General features: G+C 48.1%; 2 protein-coding genes and 1 long non-coding RNA gene across 7 annotated transcripts in view; 1 reads left to right on the top strand and 2 right to left on the bottom strand.

Annotated features, from left to right (window-relative positions):
* Window positions 1-3,877: 3,877 nt before the first annotated feature.
* On the bottom strand, window positions 3,878-7,313 carry OXSM (3-oxoacyl-ACP synthase, mitochondrial). 3 transcript variants are annotated; one of them, XM_025273789.3, is made up of 3 exons: window positions 7,180-7,313; window positions 5,507-6,626; window positions 3,878-4,316 (listed from the first exon to the last, which is right to left on the bottom strand). In XM_025273789.3, exons 2-3 carry the CDS (start codon window positions 6,484-6,486, stop codon window positions 3,914-3,916), a joined length of 1,383 nt encoding a protein of 460 aa, XP_025129574.3. In that variant the 5' UTR covers window positions 6,487-6,626; window positions 7,180-7,313; the 3' UTR covers window positions 3,878-3,913. The 3 variants fall into 3 exon arrangements, with proteins under 3 accessions (XP_025129574.3, XP_006055937.3, XP_006055938.3); XM_006055875.4 differs by having other exon boundaries at window positions 5,507-6,515; window positions 7,180-7,305; XM_006055876.4 differs by lacking the exon at window positions 7,180-7,313 and adding an exon at window positions 6,805-7,151 and having other exon boundaries at window positions 5,507-6,515.
* Window positions 7,314-11,157: 3,844 nt separating this feature from the next.
* LOC123328167 lies at window positions 11,158-18,376 on the bottom strand. Its single transcript, XR_006542954.2, has 3 exons — window positions 18,263-18,376; window positions 17,703-18,022; window positions 11,158-11,374 (listed from the first exon to the last, which is right to left on the bottom strand). It is a non-coding gene; the product is annotated as an uncharacterized LOC123328167 (long non-coding RNA).
* The window catches only part of NGLY1 (N-glycanase 1), a 58,147-nt gene continuing 56,052 nt past the window's right edge, over window positions 17,345-19,439 (top strand). Inside the window, exon 1 of one of the 3 annotated variants that reach the window (XM_025273693.3) lies at window positions 17,345-17,524. In XM_025273693.3, the coding sequence (XP_025129478.3) occupies window positions 17,385-17,524 (140 nt within the window). In that variant the 5' untranslated portion in view covers window positions 17,345-17,384. Of the gene's footprint in view, window positions 17,525-17,911; window positions 18,052-19,439 lie in introns of those variants that run through there. The other 2 variants (XM_025273579.3, XM_025273640.3) reach the window with 2 other exon arrangements.

Here is a 19,439-nt window from a genome sequence, read left to right as displayed (position 1 = left end):
GAGGTGCCCAGTCTCTTGCAGGGGGGACGCAGACGTCTCTCCATACATCTGACCACACCAGGGGTTATTCATGAAAATCCACTTTCGGGTCCCTGTTGTCTAAGCCACCAGGTTACTCCCTTGAGAACAGCCCGGCTGTCAGGACAAAGGGCAAATGGCCAGGGCTCAGGAGGGACCACCAGCTCAATGCTGGCTTCAGCCCTCAGCTGCTACAGTTCAGCCCCTTGACAAGAACAGATTCTTATTGAATTTATGCAAATAACTGTATTGCCATGAAAATAAGACTACTCATTCTGAAATTTTCTCAGTTCTGGAGAGAAAAAGTAGGGAGAAAAAGATAAATGTTTCATCTTTGTTCCCAAGGGTATAAGTCAGCAAATTGCTGATAGTTTAAAAGGCAAATGGTTTTCTTAAATCTGGAGAAAACAAAACACTAAAGAATCAACAATGTTTCCAATAAAGAGTCATAAAAATTATAGTCACCCTCAGCAGTTTTCCGTCAGAACTCTGTGAATCCGTATTCTGTTCAGTGGTGTGATCTTAGTTCTCGGAAAGCTATGACGTGAAGTGAAAGTGAAAGTCGCTCAGTGGTGTCCTACTCTTTAGGACCCCATGGACTATACAGTCCATGGAATTCTCCAGGCCAGAATACTGGAGTGGGTAGCCTTTCCCTTCTCCAGGGGATCTTCCCAACCCAGGGATCAAACCCAGGTATCCGGATTCTTTACCAGCTGAGCCACAAGGGAAGTCCAAGAATATTGGAATGGGTAGCCTATCCCTACTCCAGGGGATCTTCCAGACCCAGGAATTGAACTGGTGTCTCCTGCAATGCAGGCGGATTCTTTACCATCTGAGCTATCAGGGAAGCCCTTTGGAAAGCTATACTTTTCCACAAACCTTGAAGAAACGCTTCAAGATTCTTCTTAAAGGAACACTTTTGCAAAAGCATCAGAGCATGACGAATGTCCGTAAATGACAGAAGGACTTTAAAATGGCCACAGATGAAGATCTGATGAGAGTTCATTATGGCACAATTGGCAAGGAAATCTGGTCACCTCTGTGATTCGCATCCTCCTGACAACCTCCTCCGACACTGAGCAGGGGCCCTGCTTTGCAGCAAAGACAGGCCGTGGGCAGAGGCCAAGGGCATGGGACCCCTGGGTTGTGCGACACACCCTGCCCTGCGGAAGCAGCCGGCCTCCCAGAAGGCCGGACTGCTTTCCTCCAAAGGAACCGTGGATCACCAGCTTAGAGGCAGCTCCCGAAGGGATGTGGTGCCCAGCCTCAGGATGCAGCGTATGCTTAAATCAAAGACTTCTCTTTCTCTCTCTTTATTGCTAACTCATGTCCGACTCCTGGGACCCCATGGACTGTAGCCCACCAGGCTCCTCTGTCCATGGGATTCTCTAGGCAACAATACTGGAGTGGGTTGCCGTTTCCTTCTACAGGGGACTTTCCCAGCCCAGGAATCAAACCTGGGTCTCCTGCATTGCAGGTAGATTCTTTATCAACTGAGCTATGAGGAATTCTGTGTGGGGCTAAGTCCCCAGTAAGAAAAACACCTGGGTACAGAAAGGGGCATGGGGAAGAGGAGTGACCCACTCACTATCAGTCCCACTGATCTAATCAGGATGAGGAAGTGCATGCTTTCCATCCTTGCCACCCTGAGCTCTGCAGGGTTAAAGCTCTGATCTCCAAAGGAGACACACTCTGGCCAGGGCACACAGCCAGTGTCTTATTAGAGCCAGGACACTCTGGCCTCCCGGTGCCCCAGGGACCAGAAAGGCAGCATACTGGCCATGGGATTTGACCCCGACCAGCTATGCGAGGCGATGCTTCTTCCCAGTGGGACAGAGAGACAAGGATGCAATCCCAGTGGTCCACTTGGGTACCTCCTGGTGCCCCCAGGCTTACTGATGCCAGGGCTCTCTGACCCCGCAGTAACTGTTGTCTGAGAAGGGTGTGTGGTGGGACTGCCAAGGGCTGGCTTCCAGGAGTAAAGGTTTGAGCCACCAGGCAAGCCGCCAAGTCCTGCCAAGGGAATGGCTGAGGGCGAGGGGAATTTAGAAAGATCAGTGGCTTAGGGAGAGGGTGGCTCCTGACCAGGGTGCTCACGAAAACAGATGCAGGGCCAGGGGCTGCTGCTGATCCCACTGACTGTCCTCTTCCGAGTTTTCCTGCAGAAAGGGAGGCCGGCAGGAACCGGAAAGGGCTGCCCCCTAAACCAGCTGGGAGTAGACGCCTGTGGTACGTGGTACAAGGGGTGCAGCATAGCAGCCACGAGACATGCGCAGCTCAGGAACCAAGGAGCATTCATTCTATAGGAGTATATTTATATAAAATTCTAGAAAAGGCAAATCTTATCTACAGTGATAGTAAGCTGTTCTGGAGGTAGGGCGACTGACTGTGAAGGGGCACGGGGAGATTTTTGGAGTGATGGAAATGCTCTATGCTCTTTTATCTTAAATCCTCAGGATTCTCTTTATTGTTTTGGGCTGTGCTGCATGGCTTGCAGAATCTGGTTTCCCCAACCAGGGATGGAACCCGCGCCCTGTGCAGCTGAAGTGTGGAGTCCTAAGAACTGGACCACCAGGGAATTCCTGGAAACGCCCTATATTCTGATTGAGGTGGCAGTTCCACAAGTGGAACTAGTTTTATCAAACTTATTTGACTGTACACTTGAAATGGGTGTAATTTACTGCATGTAAATTATGCCTCAATTTACAGGCTCGGCCGCTGCCTCAGCGCAAGGTTGTCAGCCAGCAAAGCCACAACCCATGTGAGCTACAAAATCATTGCTGTTTCCCCTGCACCTTGCGAATCCCCTACAAGAATCTCTCGGGGCCAGCCCTGACCAAACATAGGGGAAAGTGAATTCTGGGAAATGTATTCATATTTCAGCCTGGCCAGCTTGACAGCTTACAGAACCATCATAACACTCCAAACATTCAATGGCTTCCAACTACTCTCAGTGCTTTAGCAAAACTTAAAAGGTTCTGGGACTTCCCTGGTGGTCCAGCGGCTAAGACACTATGCTCCCAATACAGGGGGCCGAGGTTCAACCCCTGCTCAGGGAACTAGATCCCACATGCTGCGGCTAAGATCTCACATGCTGTAACGAAGACCCATTGCAGCCAAATAAATAAATAAAGTGTGTGTGTGTGTGTGTGTGTATATATATATATATATATATAAAATGTATATGAAAGAACAAATATATAATATATATAATTCATAATACATATGAAAGAAGAAAAATATTATTTTTAAAAGTGAATTTTGTGACCTGATTTCCACCAGACCTGGCTTTCCCTCCTGCCCGCTTCTCAGGTTACGTGTATTGACATTCAGTGCTGGTGTCTTTCTACAGTTCCTAGTCTTTCCACACTATGCTTGGTGGCCAGTACACAAAACCGCATCCACAGCTGGCTCCTAATAAACTTCAACTGAACGAACTGTGTGCCGGTGAGAATTACGACTGGGGGTCAGTGCAAGAATATGGCTGGAGACTCGGGCACATAGGAGATAAAGTGCTACAGCAAAGGTCAGCGGGAAGGTAACACATGCAGCCCGTTAACATCTCACTTCTGTGCCCCCAGCCTCCCAGGAAACTCGTGGCAGTGCCGAGAGATATTTTTGGTTGTCACCGCTGGGGAAGGAGGGGTCACTGGAATCTAGGGAACAGGGACGCGGAGGCTATAAAGCATCGTATGATGTACAGGACAGCTGCCCTTTCCCCAAAAAAGAAGTACCCTGCACAAAATATCCACGGTGCCAAGGCTGAGAAACCCAGACAAGAATAAAGGGTGCCTGGGTATCATTATACAAAAATATGCATTTATATAAATGTATTATTTCTCAATGATGTTTACAACAGTTAAAAACATAAATATTTAATTACAAGTGATTTGTCCTACATGCCAGCAATACAAAGTGTTGCATTAGTACCGCCAAAACCAAAGGAATTGGTGAGTGCAATTCGTCTGTTCTCAGCTTTCCATTCCTGTGCCTTGAGTGGCACGTAATTGAGATCAAAGTGCGGCTCTGTGCAGTCCAGGTTTAGAGTAGGCGGCAGTTTCCGATGGTAACAAGCCAGGGCAGTAAAGGCGGCCTCAGCCGCCCCGGCAGCCCCCAGGAGGTGCCCCGTGGCTCCCTTGGTGGAGGAGACTGCAAGGGCGTGTGCGTGGTCTTTGAAAAGCTGTTTGATGGCTTTGTTTTCAGCAGCATCTCCCAAAGGCGTGGAAGTAGCATGTGCATTGATGTAGGATACCTCTTCAGGTTGGATGCCTGCATCTTTCACAGCAGCGGCCATGCATCTAATAAATAAGAAAAAAGCAGTTGAACTCATCAGAACAACGCTTCATTTTAACAAGCCCATCATCTGTGGGCTTCTCCAGTGGTTCAGTGGTAAAGAACCCACCAGCCAACGCAGGAGACATGGGTTCAATCCCTGGGTTGGGAAGATCCCCTAGAGAAGGAAATGGCAACCCACTTCAGTATTCTTGCCTAGAGAATCCCCATGGACAGAGGAGCCTGGCGGGCTACAGTCCCTGGGGTCACAAAGAGTAAGACATGACTGAGCGACTGAACACACACTCATTGTCCGTAGGACTACAGATAATGGCTACAGAAATATCCAAGTACACTGGATGAAAAGAACCCTTTTCGTTCCCATAACAGAACAGCATCTTGGATTACCACATGCACTAGAATGCCACCTGCATGGGAATACCAAGGCACCCCCAGTACCCTGCACTGATTCATCACTGTGACATAAACATGTAAGCCTATGGATTTTATAATCTCTAATAAAACATATTTCCATTTTATTTGAACTGTCCTTTTTTCCTGGAGGAAAAAGCCATGTAGACTCAGCCTCAGAATAATTTTTCTTTGGGGAATTTCTTATCAGTGGGGTATGCATACAGAGTTAAAATAAGGAGAAAAGATTTATAACTATGTTTTAATTTTTTCTTTCACATTTAAATGTAAAACTTTGCATATTTCCCAATAATCTAAAAAAAAAAAAAGTCCACACAAAAATGTGCCATTACCTTAATGCTTCAAATATCTTTCAAAACCTTCTTATTCAGGCCATAAGAATTCTAAATGAATGAAGAAGTACAAAGCCAAACCTCCAAACAAATTTTAAAATAAAATATTTCAAAAAAATAAATAAAACATTTCTCTGGGAAAACCTTTGAAAATCTCATGGATGTTAACACCTCCTTTTTCAGTTCTGGGTGCCTCGATTTCCTTAAGAGAAGGAAATATAAGGGTATAATCTGAAGTGTGATGAAGGGCTTCGACCATCTCCTCATCCAGCTGGCTGCTACGCTTGACATTTCCAGTACCAGCAACTACTCAATAAAACTCAAAAGGATATTCAAACGTTTTCAAATATTTCAAACACGGTCAAACACCAAGGCCGGATACTACCATTTCCCCTAAGTTGAGACTCCAACAGTCTTAGCTGAAGAAATGGGAACAAACGAGCAGTCTTTACCTGAAGGCACCCTCTCCTCCAGGGTCGGGGGCGGTTATGTGGCCGGCATCCCCGGAGAGTCCGTAGCCCACAATCTCTGCGTAGACCCGGGCCCCTCTGCGGAGCGCATGCCCGTGTTCTTCCAGGACCAGCACTGCCGCGCCTTCTCCCATTACAAACCCGTCCCTCTGGGGGTGAAACGGTCGACAGGCGGACTTCGGATCCGTGTTTGTGCTCAGAGCCCGGGCTCTGGCGAACCCAGCAAGGGACAGGGGGCTGATGCAAGAGTCCGTCCCCCCGGCCACCATCACGTCCGCATCTCCGTGGGCTACGAACCTGAACGAGTCTCCCACCGCGTGAGCCCCGGTGGTGCAGGCCGTGGAGACCGCGTGGTTGGGGCCCTTAAGCTTATGGCGGATGCTGACTTGGCCTGATGCCATGTTGACCAGAATCTTAGGGACGAAGAACGGGCTGACTTTACTGTAACCTTTGGTCTGAAACGTCAAAGCGGTTTCGGAAATCACTTCGAGAGGAACCATTCCCATGCCGATTGCGACGCCTGTAGCTGCCTGGTCAGCTTCTGATTGAGGGTGCCAGCCCGCATCTTTTAAGGCTAACTCAGCGGCAGCGATGGCCATCACCGTGGGAGGAGACATGGACTTGGTATCTGACTTGGGCACAAAGTTTTGCTCGTTGAACTGCCCTTCATCACAACCTCTTGGCACGTAAGCAGCAACGCTGCACGGGATGGTCTGGTACTCGTCGCCAACCAGGGAGACGATGCCACTCTCTCCCCGGACAAGGCGGTCCCACACCAGCTGAGTTCCAACGCCAAGAGGGGTCACTAAACCGATGCCAGTGATGACGACCCGCCGACGCCATCCCGGTGCTGGTGCGGTTGCCAAAAACCGCCTTTCATTTACTAATCGCTGGCATGATCTTGCATGTATCAGATGACATTTGGTAATCCTTAGGAAAATTTGCAAGCCGTCGGACAGCATGGTTGAAATTCAGAGGCTCAGCGCCTTTCCTGTAACAGAACACAACACGCCCAACAGGTATATTCACTGTGGTTTAGAACACCTTAAAAGGTCTAAGAAAACAACATCCAGGGTGTGGTTTTCAGGCGCTCGGTTGTGAGCTGTTAAGGGAACATAGGGAAAATAACGTTACTTCATTTTAATTTATACTTATTATAGAACCACTGTTTGGACGCAGCCCTTTTCAGACTCCAATTACCCTAAGACATTCGAAGACAAAGGGGTGAAACGACGATTCATTCGAATCACAGAAACAGAACTTGACTATGAAACACGTACGGGCACTCCTGGCCTGACACAGGCTGCGGAAAGCATCCTTTTTCAGGATGGCCGAGACCGTATTACATTTAATGCTTCTGGTATTAACGGAGTAAAACACATTTCGGGGCGTAGTCTTCGAAGTAGGGGTGAGAGGACTTTTTGGATCCTCAACACGGAGAGAACCAGGATTTCTGCGACCGCGAAGGTCAAGGGCGAGGGGAGGCCGGGAACAAGGGACGGTGGCCAACTCCCAGCACCGCCCCAGACACCCGGGGAGGGCGTGGAGAGAGGAACAGACAGCAGCCCCGGGTCCTCCACGCCGCTCTCCGCACCCGCCCCCGACCCGACAGGGCGCCGGAGCGCGAAAGCCAAAGAGGGGCGAGCGGCCACTACCTGCACCTGGTGCGGCCCGCGCAGCCGCGGTCCCCAGAGCCTTGCGGGCGATGCGCACGCGCACAGGCACGTCCGGGCTCGCTGGCGCACGCGCACAGGCACGTCCGCGAGAGCGCGCACGCATGAACGGGAGGGCGCGCGCGCCCGCTGGCCCGAGCGCCCTTCCCCCGCGTCCCCTTGGCGGAGGTCAGACTTTCCTGAAGGCGGATCCCGGCTCCGGGCTTGCGGCCACTTCGGCCGCTCCAAGATAAGCTGGAACGCTCATGAAACGCAAGGAGAGAGCATTTTGCCCGTCAAGAGGGGATTTTTTAAATTTTTTTCTAAAAATGCCCAAATAGTCTTCTGTTGTGGGGAAAAGGGGCACCGTCAGATTCTGCTAGACTCCTAGGGAAGAGTTAAAGACGTTCCTGTGTCTTTCCAGTGATTTCTGGATCGCCCACAGCTGTTTGTAGTAGCAAAGTAGGCCGAAATAAAATGCCCAGCAGCAGAAAGTCGGCTGTGAGTTTTGTTGTTCAGTCGCTACATCCTGTCCGACTCTTTGCGACCCCATGGAACACAAAGCTGTGGTACATCTAAATGCTCTGCGGCCACTTAAAATAATTATGTGTGTGACTATTAATGTAGGGCTTCCCGGGTGGCTCGGTGGTAATCAAAGGCTTGCAGGTGCAGGAGACAACGGGGTTCCATCCCTGGAGAAGGAAATGGGGCAACCCACTCCGGTGTTCTTGCCTGGGAAATCCCAGGGACAGAGGAGTCTGGACAGCTACAGTCCATGGAGTTGCTAAAAATGGACTCACTTATTAATGTGGAAAGCCATTGATACTTTGTTAGAAGATCCAAGTCGTAGCTTGTGTTTTTACTTTTTAAAGGGGATTTTGGGGGGGGGCGGGGGGGTTGTCTGCGAAGTATGTACAGTAATAGTGATGTCCCTCCCACACACACCTTTTTTTTCCTGCGGTGCAGAGACTTGAGGGATCTTAGTTCCCCCTCCAGGGGTGGAACCCAGGACCACCCGCAGTGGAAGCGCTGAGCCCCACTGGACCTCCAGGGAATTTCCTCCCACCCTTATTTTTGCTTAGTTTTGTTTCCTGTCTTGTCTACAGTATTCAAATAAGCCTTTCTAATAATAAACTTATGTTTACTTTTACAATTTATTTTCAGATCTTGGAGACAGGAATAGAACAAAGAAAAAGTAGACATTTATTGCTAAGTCTTCGAAAAATTCAGCAACTTATTTGCTCAGAGCTGACTGAATTTATCAAGGGAAAAATAACATGAGTGTATTTTTTAAAATGCAAGAAGTCAGCAAGGTAGTATTTAATGGAAGAGCAAACTCATTGGAAAGGACTCTGATGCTGGGAAAGATTGAAGGCAAAAGGAGAAGGGGGGAGACAGAGGATGAGATGGTTGGATGGAATCATCGACCCAGTGGACATGCATTTGCGCAAACTCTGGGAGATAGTGAAGGACAGAGGAGCCTGGTGTGTTGCAGTCCACAGGGTCGCAAAGAGTCAGACCTGACTTAGGGACTGAACAACTACAGCTCATGTGCTGTCCCAGGTGAGTTTTGTGTCCTTTTTCCTTTTTTAGTTTTTGGTCCTGCTGGGCAGCTTGCAGGATCTTAGTTCTCCAACTAGGGATTGAATCTGCAGCCTCATCCCTTAGCAATGAAAGCATGGGGACCTGACCACTGGACTGCCACTGAATTCCCTGTCCTTTTCTCTCCTTTAGATAAAGGGTTGACTATATACCTGTTAGCGTATTTGTTTCTTTCTGGGCAATGTCTCTTGAAGCATTTTTTTCCCAAGTAGAGTGCTTTGCCGTCTTTCCCAGCTCTAGAGGATTTGGGAGAAACTTAGCTTTTCCTGGTTAGTAATGGATTTAAATGTATCTGGAAGTACACTTTTTCTAAAATTGTTCCCTAATATGACCTTGAGTCATCCTTGATCCAAGGCCTAGTCCATCACTTCTTAGTACGACCTTCTTTCAATGATAGTAGAGTTACTTTAAGAGAAATTAAAACAAACATGTGGTTATAAAATACAACTAAAACTTAATGAGTAAGAAGTACCCAAATTTGCTCTCTCCTCTCTTCATTGATATACAGTGTTTTCAAGTCACAGTGTGAAAAGACCTAAAATATATTTTATGACGCCAAACTCATATGTAACATACAGTTTTAACACGCTGTTCTTTTTTCTTTCGTACATCACAAAATTATCTTGGATAACAAGTGACAAGTTGATGAAAATATTGTAGAAAAGTAAAGCCACTGATAAGTCGTTTCATTTTCATTTCTCCTTCTGATCTTCCCTTTGGTCTGGAAAGGGGTAAGAAATTTTGTGATATTCTAATAGCTGTCTATGATTTAGTCCCATGTGCTTAGTCACTCAATCGTGTCTGACTCTTTGCGACCCTATGGACTGTAGCCCACCAGGCTCCTCTGTCCATGGGGATTCTCCAGGCAGGCATACTGGAGTGGGTTGCCATTCCCTACTCCTCGGGATCTTCCCAACCCAGGGATCAAACCCAGGTCTCCCTGCATTGCAGGTGGATTTTTTACTATTTGAGTCATCAGGGAAGCCCTTTAGTACCATATTCCTTGCCAAAATACATTGGTATTTTATCCAAAATAAAAACATTCAAAATGGCCCCACTTACCATAGTCTCTTGTTCAGCCATAGGTTTACTTAAATTTTTGTGATTTGGTTCAAAACTGTATTTTGAGGTATAGTTCCCATTCTCTGTTAAAACATTTCCACCCAAGATGACTGTTCTCTTGCTCTGCTCAACTAGAGTCTGCTTCACCTACATCTGTTCACATGACTGACCTTCCTACATACTTGCCCCAGCCCCAGTGAGTGATTGTTCTAATTTTTAGATTGAAACCCCCCTAACGTGACAGTTCATCAAAGGGACCGTGAGGGGTATGCCCTCTGCTTGCTTCTCCTGGTAACCTATGAGCTAGCCAGATGTCAACGTGGGCCCCCTCCCACCAGAAGCAAAGACCCCTGCCATGGTCCTGCCCACCGTCTGCAGCACACATGTAAGATCCCTCTGTCCATTAAACCATCGATGTCTCTGGGCTCTTTTTTCAGTCTTGAAGTAAGTACAGGATTTACAGGCCTACAGGGTGCAGACCAACACCCAGCAAAACTGAGATAACTTCTAGATGGACTTCAGCTTCTCTTTTTGCTTGAACTTTCTTTTCTTCAACATTTCTGCCTAACCTGAGCCAGAAACTGGCATATGAAAATGAGTAGGGTATGGTTCCTGCTTTCAAGAAGTTCATTGTCTAGTAGAAGGAAATAGCCGTGAAGACAAATATGTGCAAAGTACTGAAACAGGTGCTATAATAGAAGAATATAACAGAATTATAATAATATGAAAGAGACAATATAATACTATGGGTCAGTACCACCTTCCAAAGTCAGGAAAGCCTTCCAAACAGTTGACCTTTGAACTGCATATTGAAGATGAGTAAATGTCTAGTAATCTTGGTAGGAAAGGGCATCCTGCCAGGCAGAACAGAACAAACTTCTGAGACCTGGTATCTTCTACAGCCTGCTGGTAGTAGTTCAGTGTGGCCAACACTGGATTTGAGGTGTGGGACAAAGCAACAGGGAAAGTCTGAGAGTGAAGAATGGGCTGATGGGGGAACAAGTCTTGGGTTTTGTGCAGAAGACTTGGGATTACTCCTGTAGGTCAGAGATGGTATGTGGGCAGCCCCAGTCTGCAACCTATGGACTGCAACCTTCTTTTATTGAATCTAAATTCCTCTAGGAAGGAAATGGTACACTCTCTCATTCCCTACCCCAGGCCCTCTGCTTCTTTTTGTCTTGAACAAAGCCACTTACGTTCAAATTTCTTGCCTAATTCCTGACACCACTTGACTGTAGAGAGTGTGCTGAATTGCCAAAATTTGGTCTTTGTTCACTAGTGCTGGATTAAACCTCGGAGACAAGATTCTGAGTAAAACAAAAATAGCTTTATTGCTTGGCCGGGCAAAGGGGGTCATAGCGGGCAAATGCCCTCAAGACTGTGTGTCCTGCCCTAGAAGGGGTAGTGAGGAATCACGGTATTCAAGGATCAGGGCATGGTCAGCTTGTGGACATCCTTCTGAATGGCTGGTGGAGAGGTAATCCAGAGTCAGCATCATCAGCCTTCTGGTTCCAACTGGTCTGGGGTCTACCTGCTGTGGGCAGCATGCAATTAACTTCTCTACCTGGTGGGAGTTTCAGAATCTGCAAAACAGCTCACAGGCCAAGGCTCAGAATATTATCTATAGTCCTTGAGAAAGAACTAAAGGTCCTTGACTTTGTTTAATGGCCAAAGTATTGTTTTGTCCTGCTTGACTGTTTCCCTTTGACTAAAGTCTTTCTACAGACAGAAGGCAGGCGGAGGACATGGGTGGGGGGATCCTTTTCGGGAAGTCTGTATAAGGGTCTTGCTTAGTTACATGTGGGCAAGGGGTAGCCATGGAAGACTTCTCAGCAAAGAATAACATGATCAGAGGGGTGATTTAGAAAGAGCATCATTGCAGTGTGTGCAGGGGGGTTGGAGGGTGTGGGAATGGCCGTGGGGAAGAGCGTGCAGACTGGTGGGGCCTGAATGAGGGCAATGGCAAGGAGGAGAGATTGCTAGGATGCTGTCCTTAAGTGTGTGTGTATTTGGCGGGGGGCGGGGGGCAGGGTGATCCCACAGCTGGGATGTTCGCCCCTTCTTCACCCCATTAACCTCCAAATTTAAGGGTTCTGTTCAAATTCTTCCTCTTCCATGAAACTTCAACAACAGTGGAATTTTCCTTCCTCTAAATGAATATTTCTCAAACTTTACTGGGCACCTGAAAGGCTTACTGCACAGATTGCTGGGTCTCACCTGTAAAGATGGGGCTTGAGAGCTTCCCAGGTGGCTCAGTGGTAAAGAATCCGACTGCCAATTCAGGAGACAGGGGTTCAATCCCTGGTCCGGGAAGATCGCACATGCCCCGAGCAACTCAGCCTGTGTGCCACAACTACTGAGCTTGTGCTCTAGACCCCATGAGCCGCAACTGCTGAGACCCGAGCACCCTCAAGCTGTGCTCTGCAACAAGAAGAGCCCCTGCAAGGAGAAGGCTGCACGACACAGTGAGGGAGGAGCCCCCACTTGCCACAACTAGAGAGAAGCCTGCACAGCAGTGAAGACTCAGCACAGCCAAAAATAAATAAAATTATGGAAAAAAAAAAAAAAAGATGGGGCTTGAGAACATCCTGATGAATTCCCTGGTGATGCTGCTGCCGGTCCAACCAGTGAGCGGACTCACAGGGACTCCCGTGAAGCCAGCGGGCCCGTGCTCATCTCCACCGCTTCGGTGTGCAGCACAGCAAGCACCTTTAGTAGCCACTGCGTAACTATTTGGTGAGTGAATGAATTACAGAATGAATGAATAAACACATAAGTGTATGCAGACGCCACTTTGTACATTTCTTACCGTGGTTTTTTTCACAGTGGCTCTTTTTGTTTCATCAACTAAATGGCTATCTGTGTATAAGGTATTATTATTAATTTTGTCCTTCCTACTAGATTAAAGGTTTCTTATGTCATTCATCTCAGGCTGCTTTGCAGCATGCGTGCTCAATAAATAGTAATTGGTTATATACATGATACGATCATACAATAGTGAATCATCACATACTCCTGAAAGGCTTCAACCCCTCTCCTTGCTAGTGGCCTTCATTTAGGTCAACATTTTCATTTTTTATGACAAAACCTGTCCCAGGGAAATGTTAGTGAGTCGTATCTTTATTTCATCTAAGAATAGTGCCACCATATGTCATTTGTCTTCTAAAGATGGTGTTCTTAATAAAGCTGGAATCCTAAAAGGAAATTCATTACTCTGAAGCAAAAAAAAAAAAAAAAAACAAGTGAAAGAATGTAAAGTTCAAACCTGATTTAATACTAGAATATCCTTTTATGTGTTTGAAGCAGTGGTGGGTATAAAGAGATTAAGAGTAGCTTAATATCTTCGATTTTTCTACAGGAAATTGAAAAATCAAAATATTTTCAACTTACGGAAGTAGAAGAAGCAGACAAGGAAAAGAATGAGTCAAGTCCCTTATTATAAAAATTCCTTAATAGCTCCATAAATGGTATCCTAGAGAGATTTTAGTTACTCAAAGTAAAGAGTAATTGGGAAGGAGTAAAATTTCAGATGAATAAACAATAACTCAGTGAATTACCCTTGAAATGAGGATTTTTAAGACGTTATGGACTGTATGATATTATAATAGCATTAATTTTGTAGCACTGGTTTTCACACTATGATTGCATGTTTCCCACAGAAGCACCCCCAAGACCAACACCTGTCAAGGGAAAAGCTGAGTTGCTAATACTCTATTCCTCCCCACACCACATATGCATTCCTGCTTCAATCCTAGAGTGCCTCCACTTCGGTGTTTTATATATACTAGGTTTTCTCTTAAGATTTTATTTGGGGGAAAAAAAAAAAAGGTGTTCTAGATCTTTAAAAAAAATCCTTACTATTAGATAGTATATGGTAACCTTATATGATTATTATAGAATAAATACGTTGATGGAAAAAGAAACTCCAGGGGAATACAGTTTGTGATGGAGATAGCTAATCACAACCCCAACCCCCACCCCCATCCTCCCTGCTTGAGGGTTGTGGGTGCTCCCTGTCCAGCTAAGGACTACATTTCCCAGCCTCCCAACCTCCCCAACTCCAGCAGACTTTTACCTAGATGGGGCTTCCTTTTTACCAGTGATACAGTAAAGAAAATGCTGTTTGTCATTTCTGGGCTCCTGAAGCAGATATGCCTTCTTTGTGCCCAGCCACTAAGTAAATGCAGAAGTCTCTGAGGCCATATAGCAGTAGTTAACAAACCACAAGCTAAATCCAGAAGGCTGCTTGTTTTTGTAAATGGTTTCATTGGAACATAGCTACACCCATTCATTCTAAAGTACAGTTGACCCTTGAACAACATGGGTTTGAACTGCCTGGGTTCACTTAATATGTGGATTTTTAAAAATATTAAATGCTACAGTGCTACATGGTCTGCTGTTGGTTAAATCCTCAAATTCAAAACCACTCAATACAATCTACAAGCTACAGTGGAACCTCACATATATACAGAGGAAGTTATTCACAGAATTTGACTGCCAGGGAGTGTTGGTGACCATAACACCCCATGCTGTTTACCCTAACACCCCATGTTAGGGGTGTTAAGAGCAAACTACTGTTTGCTGCAGAGGCAGAGTAGTTAAACAGTTGAAACAGAGATGGTATGGACAGAAAGCCTTAAACATTTACTAAATGGCAGCCCATTCCAGTGTTCTTGCCTGGAAAACTCCATGGACAGAGGAGCCTGGCAGGGCACAGTCTGTGAGCATGGGATTGCAAAGAGTCGGACACAACTGAGCAACGGAGCATGCATGCACATGGCCCTTTATAAAAAATGTTTGTTGATCTCTATGCTATGGGATGAAAGGAGCCTGGGGCCCTGAATCATTACACGGAGGAAATGACAAATGAGAACTGCACTGTTAAACTGTTGTGTGAACAAGAAAGATATTTATGTTAAATCATGGAAATCTTTAGTTACAGCAGCTAACAACAAATTATCAGTTAAACACACTATTCTTGGAACCTGATCCAAGAATATTATATTTATTAATATATAAATAGATATTATATTTATTAAAATCTTCTCACACACATCTGGCACTTGAACAATAATTGAAGTAGATAGTATAGCTCAGGGCCTTGCTCAGAGATACTGGAAGAAAATTTCAAACTTAAAAAGCAAACTGAAGATAAAGCATCAAGAAAATTTAAAGAAACTAACTTAGACAAAAACTAACCTATAAGAAATAATATTTGTTGAGGTTTGGAAAGGAGTTTCTGCAAAGAAAGGAGGCATTGGTAAAGCACATTTTCAAAGGCATGGAGAGGCAAAGCATGGATTAAAGAGGTTAGGATCCATCTTCTAAAAGGAATAGAGGACACTCATCACAGCCTCTACCTGCACACCAAAGTCACAAATCGATCCATGCCCTTACTATATGGGATGCATAACTTACTGTCTCCCCTTTCCCCTCTATCCTAGTGTCATTATTGGGTCTGTGTTTTATTTTGGTCAATAGAGTCCCCCGCCTGCAACCTGCACTTTTGAAAAACACTTCTTTACAGAAGCACAATACTATCTGGGCTGGGAATGATGCAAGAGATTTTCAATCATTTATCTAGTTCTAAAAGGAATCCATAGAGGGGAATCCCAGCAGAGTTCATAGCCATGCCTTTGGTTTTGAAAACTGTTTGCTCCTTCCTCCTGGGGTCTTTCGTCCCCATTTATTTAGGAAGGCCTGACAACCTGCAGATGACACCACCCTTATGGCAGAAAGTGAAGAGGAACTAAAAAGCCTCTTGATGAAAGTGAAAGTGGAGAGCGAAAAAGTTGGCTTAAAGCTCAACATTCAGAAAACGAAGATCATGGCATCCGGTCCCATCACTTCATGGGAAATAGATGGGGAAACAGCGTCAGACTTTATTTTTCTGGGCTCCAAAATCACTACAGATGGTGACTGCAGCCATGAAATTAAAAGACACTTACTCCTTGGAAGGAAAGGTATGACCAATCTAGATAGCATATTCAAAAGCAGAGACATTACTTTGCCAACAAAGGTTCGTCTAGTCAAGTCTATGGATTTTCCTGTGGTCATGTATGGATGTGAAAGTTGGACTGTGAAGAAGGCTGAGCGCCGAAGAATTGATGCTTTTGAACTGTGGTGTTGGAGAAAACTCTTGAGAGTCCCTTGGACTGCAAGGAGATCCAGCCAGTCCATTCTGAAGGAGATCAGCCCTGGGATTTCTTTGGAAGGAATGATGCTAAAGCTGAAACTCCAGTACTTTGACCACCTCATGCGAAGAGTTGACTTATTGGAAAAGACTGATGCTGGGAGGGTTTGGGGGCAGGAGGGGAAGGGGAGGACAGAGGATGAGATGGCTGGATGGCATCACTGACTCAATGGACGTGAGTCTGAGTGAACTCCGGGAGTAGGTGATGGACAGGGAGGCCTGGCGTGCTGCGATTCATGGGGTCGCAAAGAGTCGGACAGGACTGAGTGACTGGTCTCTGATTTCTGACAACCTGCAACGAGGAAGCTGTAAGATATTTTCATTTGGGAAAAAGCTGGCGGTTGGAGTACAAGGAGTTTCCCCACCGTCTTGCCTGGATCTATTGAGGCCAGCCTTGGGACACAGAGGCCAGGTTTCTGCGATGTACCAGCCAGCACCCTCTAGCCCTGCCCAAAGCCCTCAGCCCCCTGTACCAGCCCTTCCACCCCAGCCCTGGCTCAGACTACTGAGTCAATTTCCCAGGCAGGTTGATAAGAAGTTTTCTCTCCTTTCATACTTTAATGAGACTCTGTTACACAAAAGTTCGAGTGATCAAGCCAGGTCCCTGGTCCCAAAGCTAAATCTTCTTCGGAGATGACGAATCCGACATGTTCACTGGAAACTATCACTACCAGACTGCTACTGCTGCTGCTAAGTCACTCAGTCCTGTCCGACTCTTTGCGACCCCATAGACTGGCAGGACCCCATAGACTGTATCCTGCCAGGCTCCTCTGCTCATGGGATTCTCCAGGCAAGAGTACGGGAGTGGGTTGCCGTTTCCTCCTCCAGGGAATCTTCCCAACCCAGGGATCGAACTCGCGTATCCTGCATAGCAGGCGGATTGTTTACAGCTGAGCCACTAGGGACGCCCAATACCCCTGGGCAAAGCCCCTTGTTCTGGAGGATCAAGACCCCGTCCCCATCTGGTGGAAGCTCCTTGGGTCCTGACCACCAGGTTTCTCTCTCCGTCCAAAACCTCAAAGCTCCTAAACAGCCCCTAGCAGGCGGGGACAAGGCCCCCGCCCCGCCTAGACGACCCAGTCCCTGGAAACCAGTCCCCGCCCTGGAGACCAGCCCCCCACCCTGGAGACCAGCCCCCCTCCCTGGAGACCAGACCCCCTCCCCCACCCCGCCCCGCCCCTCCCCCGCCCTCCCCCAGCCCTCTCTCCGCCCCGCCCCCTGCCCTCCTCCCCCCTCTCGCCCCGCCCTCCTCCCCCCGCCCCCCGCCCTCCGGGCCGGCCGCGGGCGCGGCGCGCCGGGGCGCCTGCTCAGAGCGCGCGCGGCGCGGGGCGGGGCTCGGCCGCGTTCGAGCATGGCGGCGGCAGCGGCGGCGGCCCTGGGCGGCTCTGCTGGGTCCGCGTCCCCGGCCGTAGCCGAGCTCTGCCAGAACACCCCAGAGACGTTCCTGGAGGCCTCCAGGTTGCTGCTCACCTACGCGGACAACATCCTTAGGTGCGGGCCATGGGGGGACGCGGACGGCAGGGGGGCGCGGCGCCCGCTCGGCCCGGGCTCGGGGGGCGCCCGGCCGGTGGTGCCGGGAGCGGGGGGAGGGTCGCCGGTCCCGGGCCCCCCAGGACGGAGACCCGGCCCGCCCAGCCCCGCCCGAGGGGAGGCGGCGTCCCGACCTGACCTGGCGTCGCGTGGGGCGGGGACGGGAGATGCGCCCGGGGCTCCGGCCGTTGAACCGTCTTCCGAGTCCGGACAGAAGCGGCCACAGGCGTCTCACGCCCCCCGGGCGCCTTCAGCTGCCACGGGCGGCTGAGAAGTTCTCCGGCCGGCGTCTTGCGGGCGCCCTCACGCCGCCGTCGGGTCCGCCAGGGCAGTCCTGGCCAGGGGCGCTTTGTTCACCCCCAGACCCCCGAGGGACCTCGCGGCTTGGGGGCGTCGGGAAGTGGAGTTTGGGCGACTTCCCTCGGCTCCTAGCTCCCACGACGTGGTTCCCAGAGGGACCTGAGGTGGGGGCGGGAGACGGACCTGAGGTGAGGGGGGCAGAGGGCACCTGAGGAGGAGGGCAGAGGGGGACCTGAGGTGAGGGGCAGAGGGCACCTGAGGAGGGGCAGAGGGCACCTGAGGAGGGGGGCAGAGGGGGACCTGTGAAGGCTCCGCCTTCCCTCTCCCCCTTCTTTCCCTGGGATCTTCCCGACCTAGGGGTCGAATCGGGGTCTCCCGCATTGCGGGCCGAGTTTTTACCAGCTGAGCCACCAGGGAAGCTCTTCGTACAGGTAACCCTAATAACTTTACAAGTGAATCGAAGGAACAACACATGGAGCCCTTGTCCTGAGCCAAGTGCTCCGAGGGGTGCAGTGTGCAGAGCGCACGATTGTGACCCGTGTGGGGGCTGTCTCCGTCCTCTGTGACACCTTCTCGGCTCGCCTTCCCTACCCCAGGAGGTCGAACAGTTCTTCAGAGCTCAAGGCTGGTGCCGGAGGACTCTGCCCTGAGTGAGCCCGAGGCAGTGTTCTCCAGAGCCCATGCCCCGCAGAGACCTCCCGCCTGGGGAGCCACCCAGCTGTTCAAACCCCGTTATTGGGAACAGGGAGTTGGCCTTACAATAAGGATTCACTTCTGCTTTCAACCCCGTGAAACCACAGATGCTGAGATCAGGGTGTTGTGAGGAACGAAATCCTTCTGCATCACAGTCATCTCTATGAATGTTGACCAGAGTCCTAGAAGAAATTTGGCATGCTGTTCGTGCATGTTAGAGTCTTTACCGTGGCTTATGTTTTCTATCTTAAAAAATGTTTGTCTAAAAAAAGAAGTTAGAAGTTGAACTCATATAAGTGGAGAGGGTGTGAAAAACTACCTGTTCTAGTTTGTCTTAAGTAGTAATACTAGTTCCCTCATATTCTTATAGTTCAAGCTCCTTTGGTCTTGGTGGGGCTGACCCACGTTTTCTTCCCCTTCCAAGACCATTTACTAGCTTACTTGTTAACAGAAAAGCCCCAGACTTCTTCTTGAGCCTTTAGCCTTTCTACACTGCGGATACGCTAGAGAACAGAGGAGACCACAGTTTTCTGTTTTGATGCTTTAGGAAATCCTTTAACCTTAGAGATAAGGGGGGGGGGGGGCGGGTCTTGATATCCCTTGCAACTACCTCACGGTAGTTATAGTATTTTATAGGGTGAATGCTGAAATGAGAATTTCATTTGCAGTTTGTTTTTAAATAGCAATATTTGTCACTGCACACAGGTGAAAATAATACTTTGGGTTAAATTTTAAATTTCTGCTTCAGATGATGCTTATCCTGTTCCCCAACTAAGAGTCATGAAGTTCGTGAAATTATAGAATGAAGTATATGCTAATTTGCATGCACAATATACCATGGGTTAGAACCATTTTTTTTTCCAGTTCATTAACTTCTTGATAA

This window comes from Bubalus bubalis, chromosome 1 (genome assembly GCF_019923935.1).
Source record: "Bubalus bubalis isolate 160015118507 breed Murrah chromosome 1, NDDB_SH_1, whole genome shotgun sequence".
NCBI lineage: Eukaryota > Metazoa > Chordata > Mammalia > Artiodactyla > Bovidae > Bubalus > Bubalus bubalis.
The sequence above is the reverse complement of the archived record's forward strand: the minus strand, read 5'-3'. Positions and strand labels throughout refer to the sequence as shown.

Coding starts and splice junctions, on each gene's coding strand:
- OXSM (XM_025273789.3), bottom strand. CDS start 6,486: ATGCTGTCCGACGGCTTGCAAATTTTCCTAAGGATTACCAAATGTCAT. Junction 4,317..5,506: donor GGAGGAGAGGGTGCCTTCAG/GTAAAGACTGCT, acceptor CTTATTTATTAG/ATGCATGGCCGCTGCTGTGA.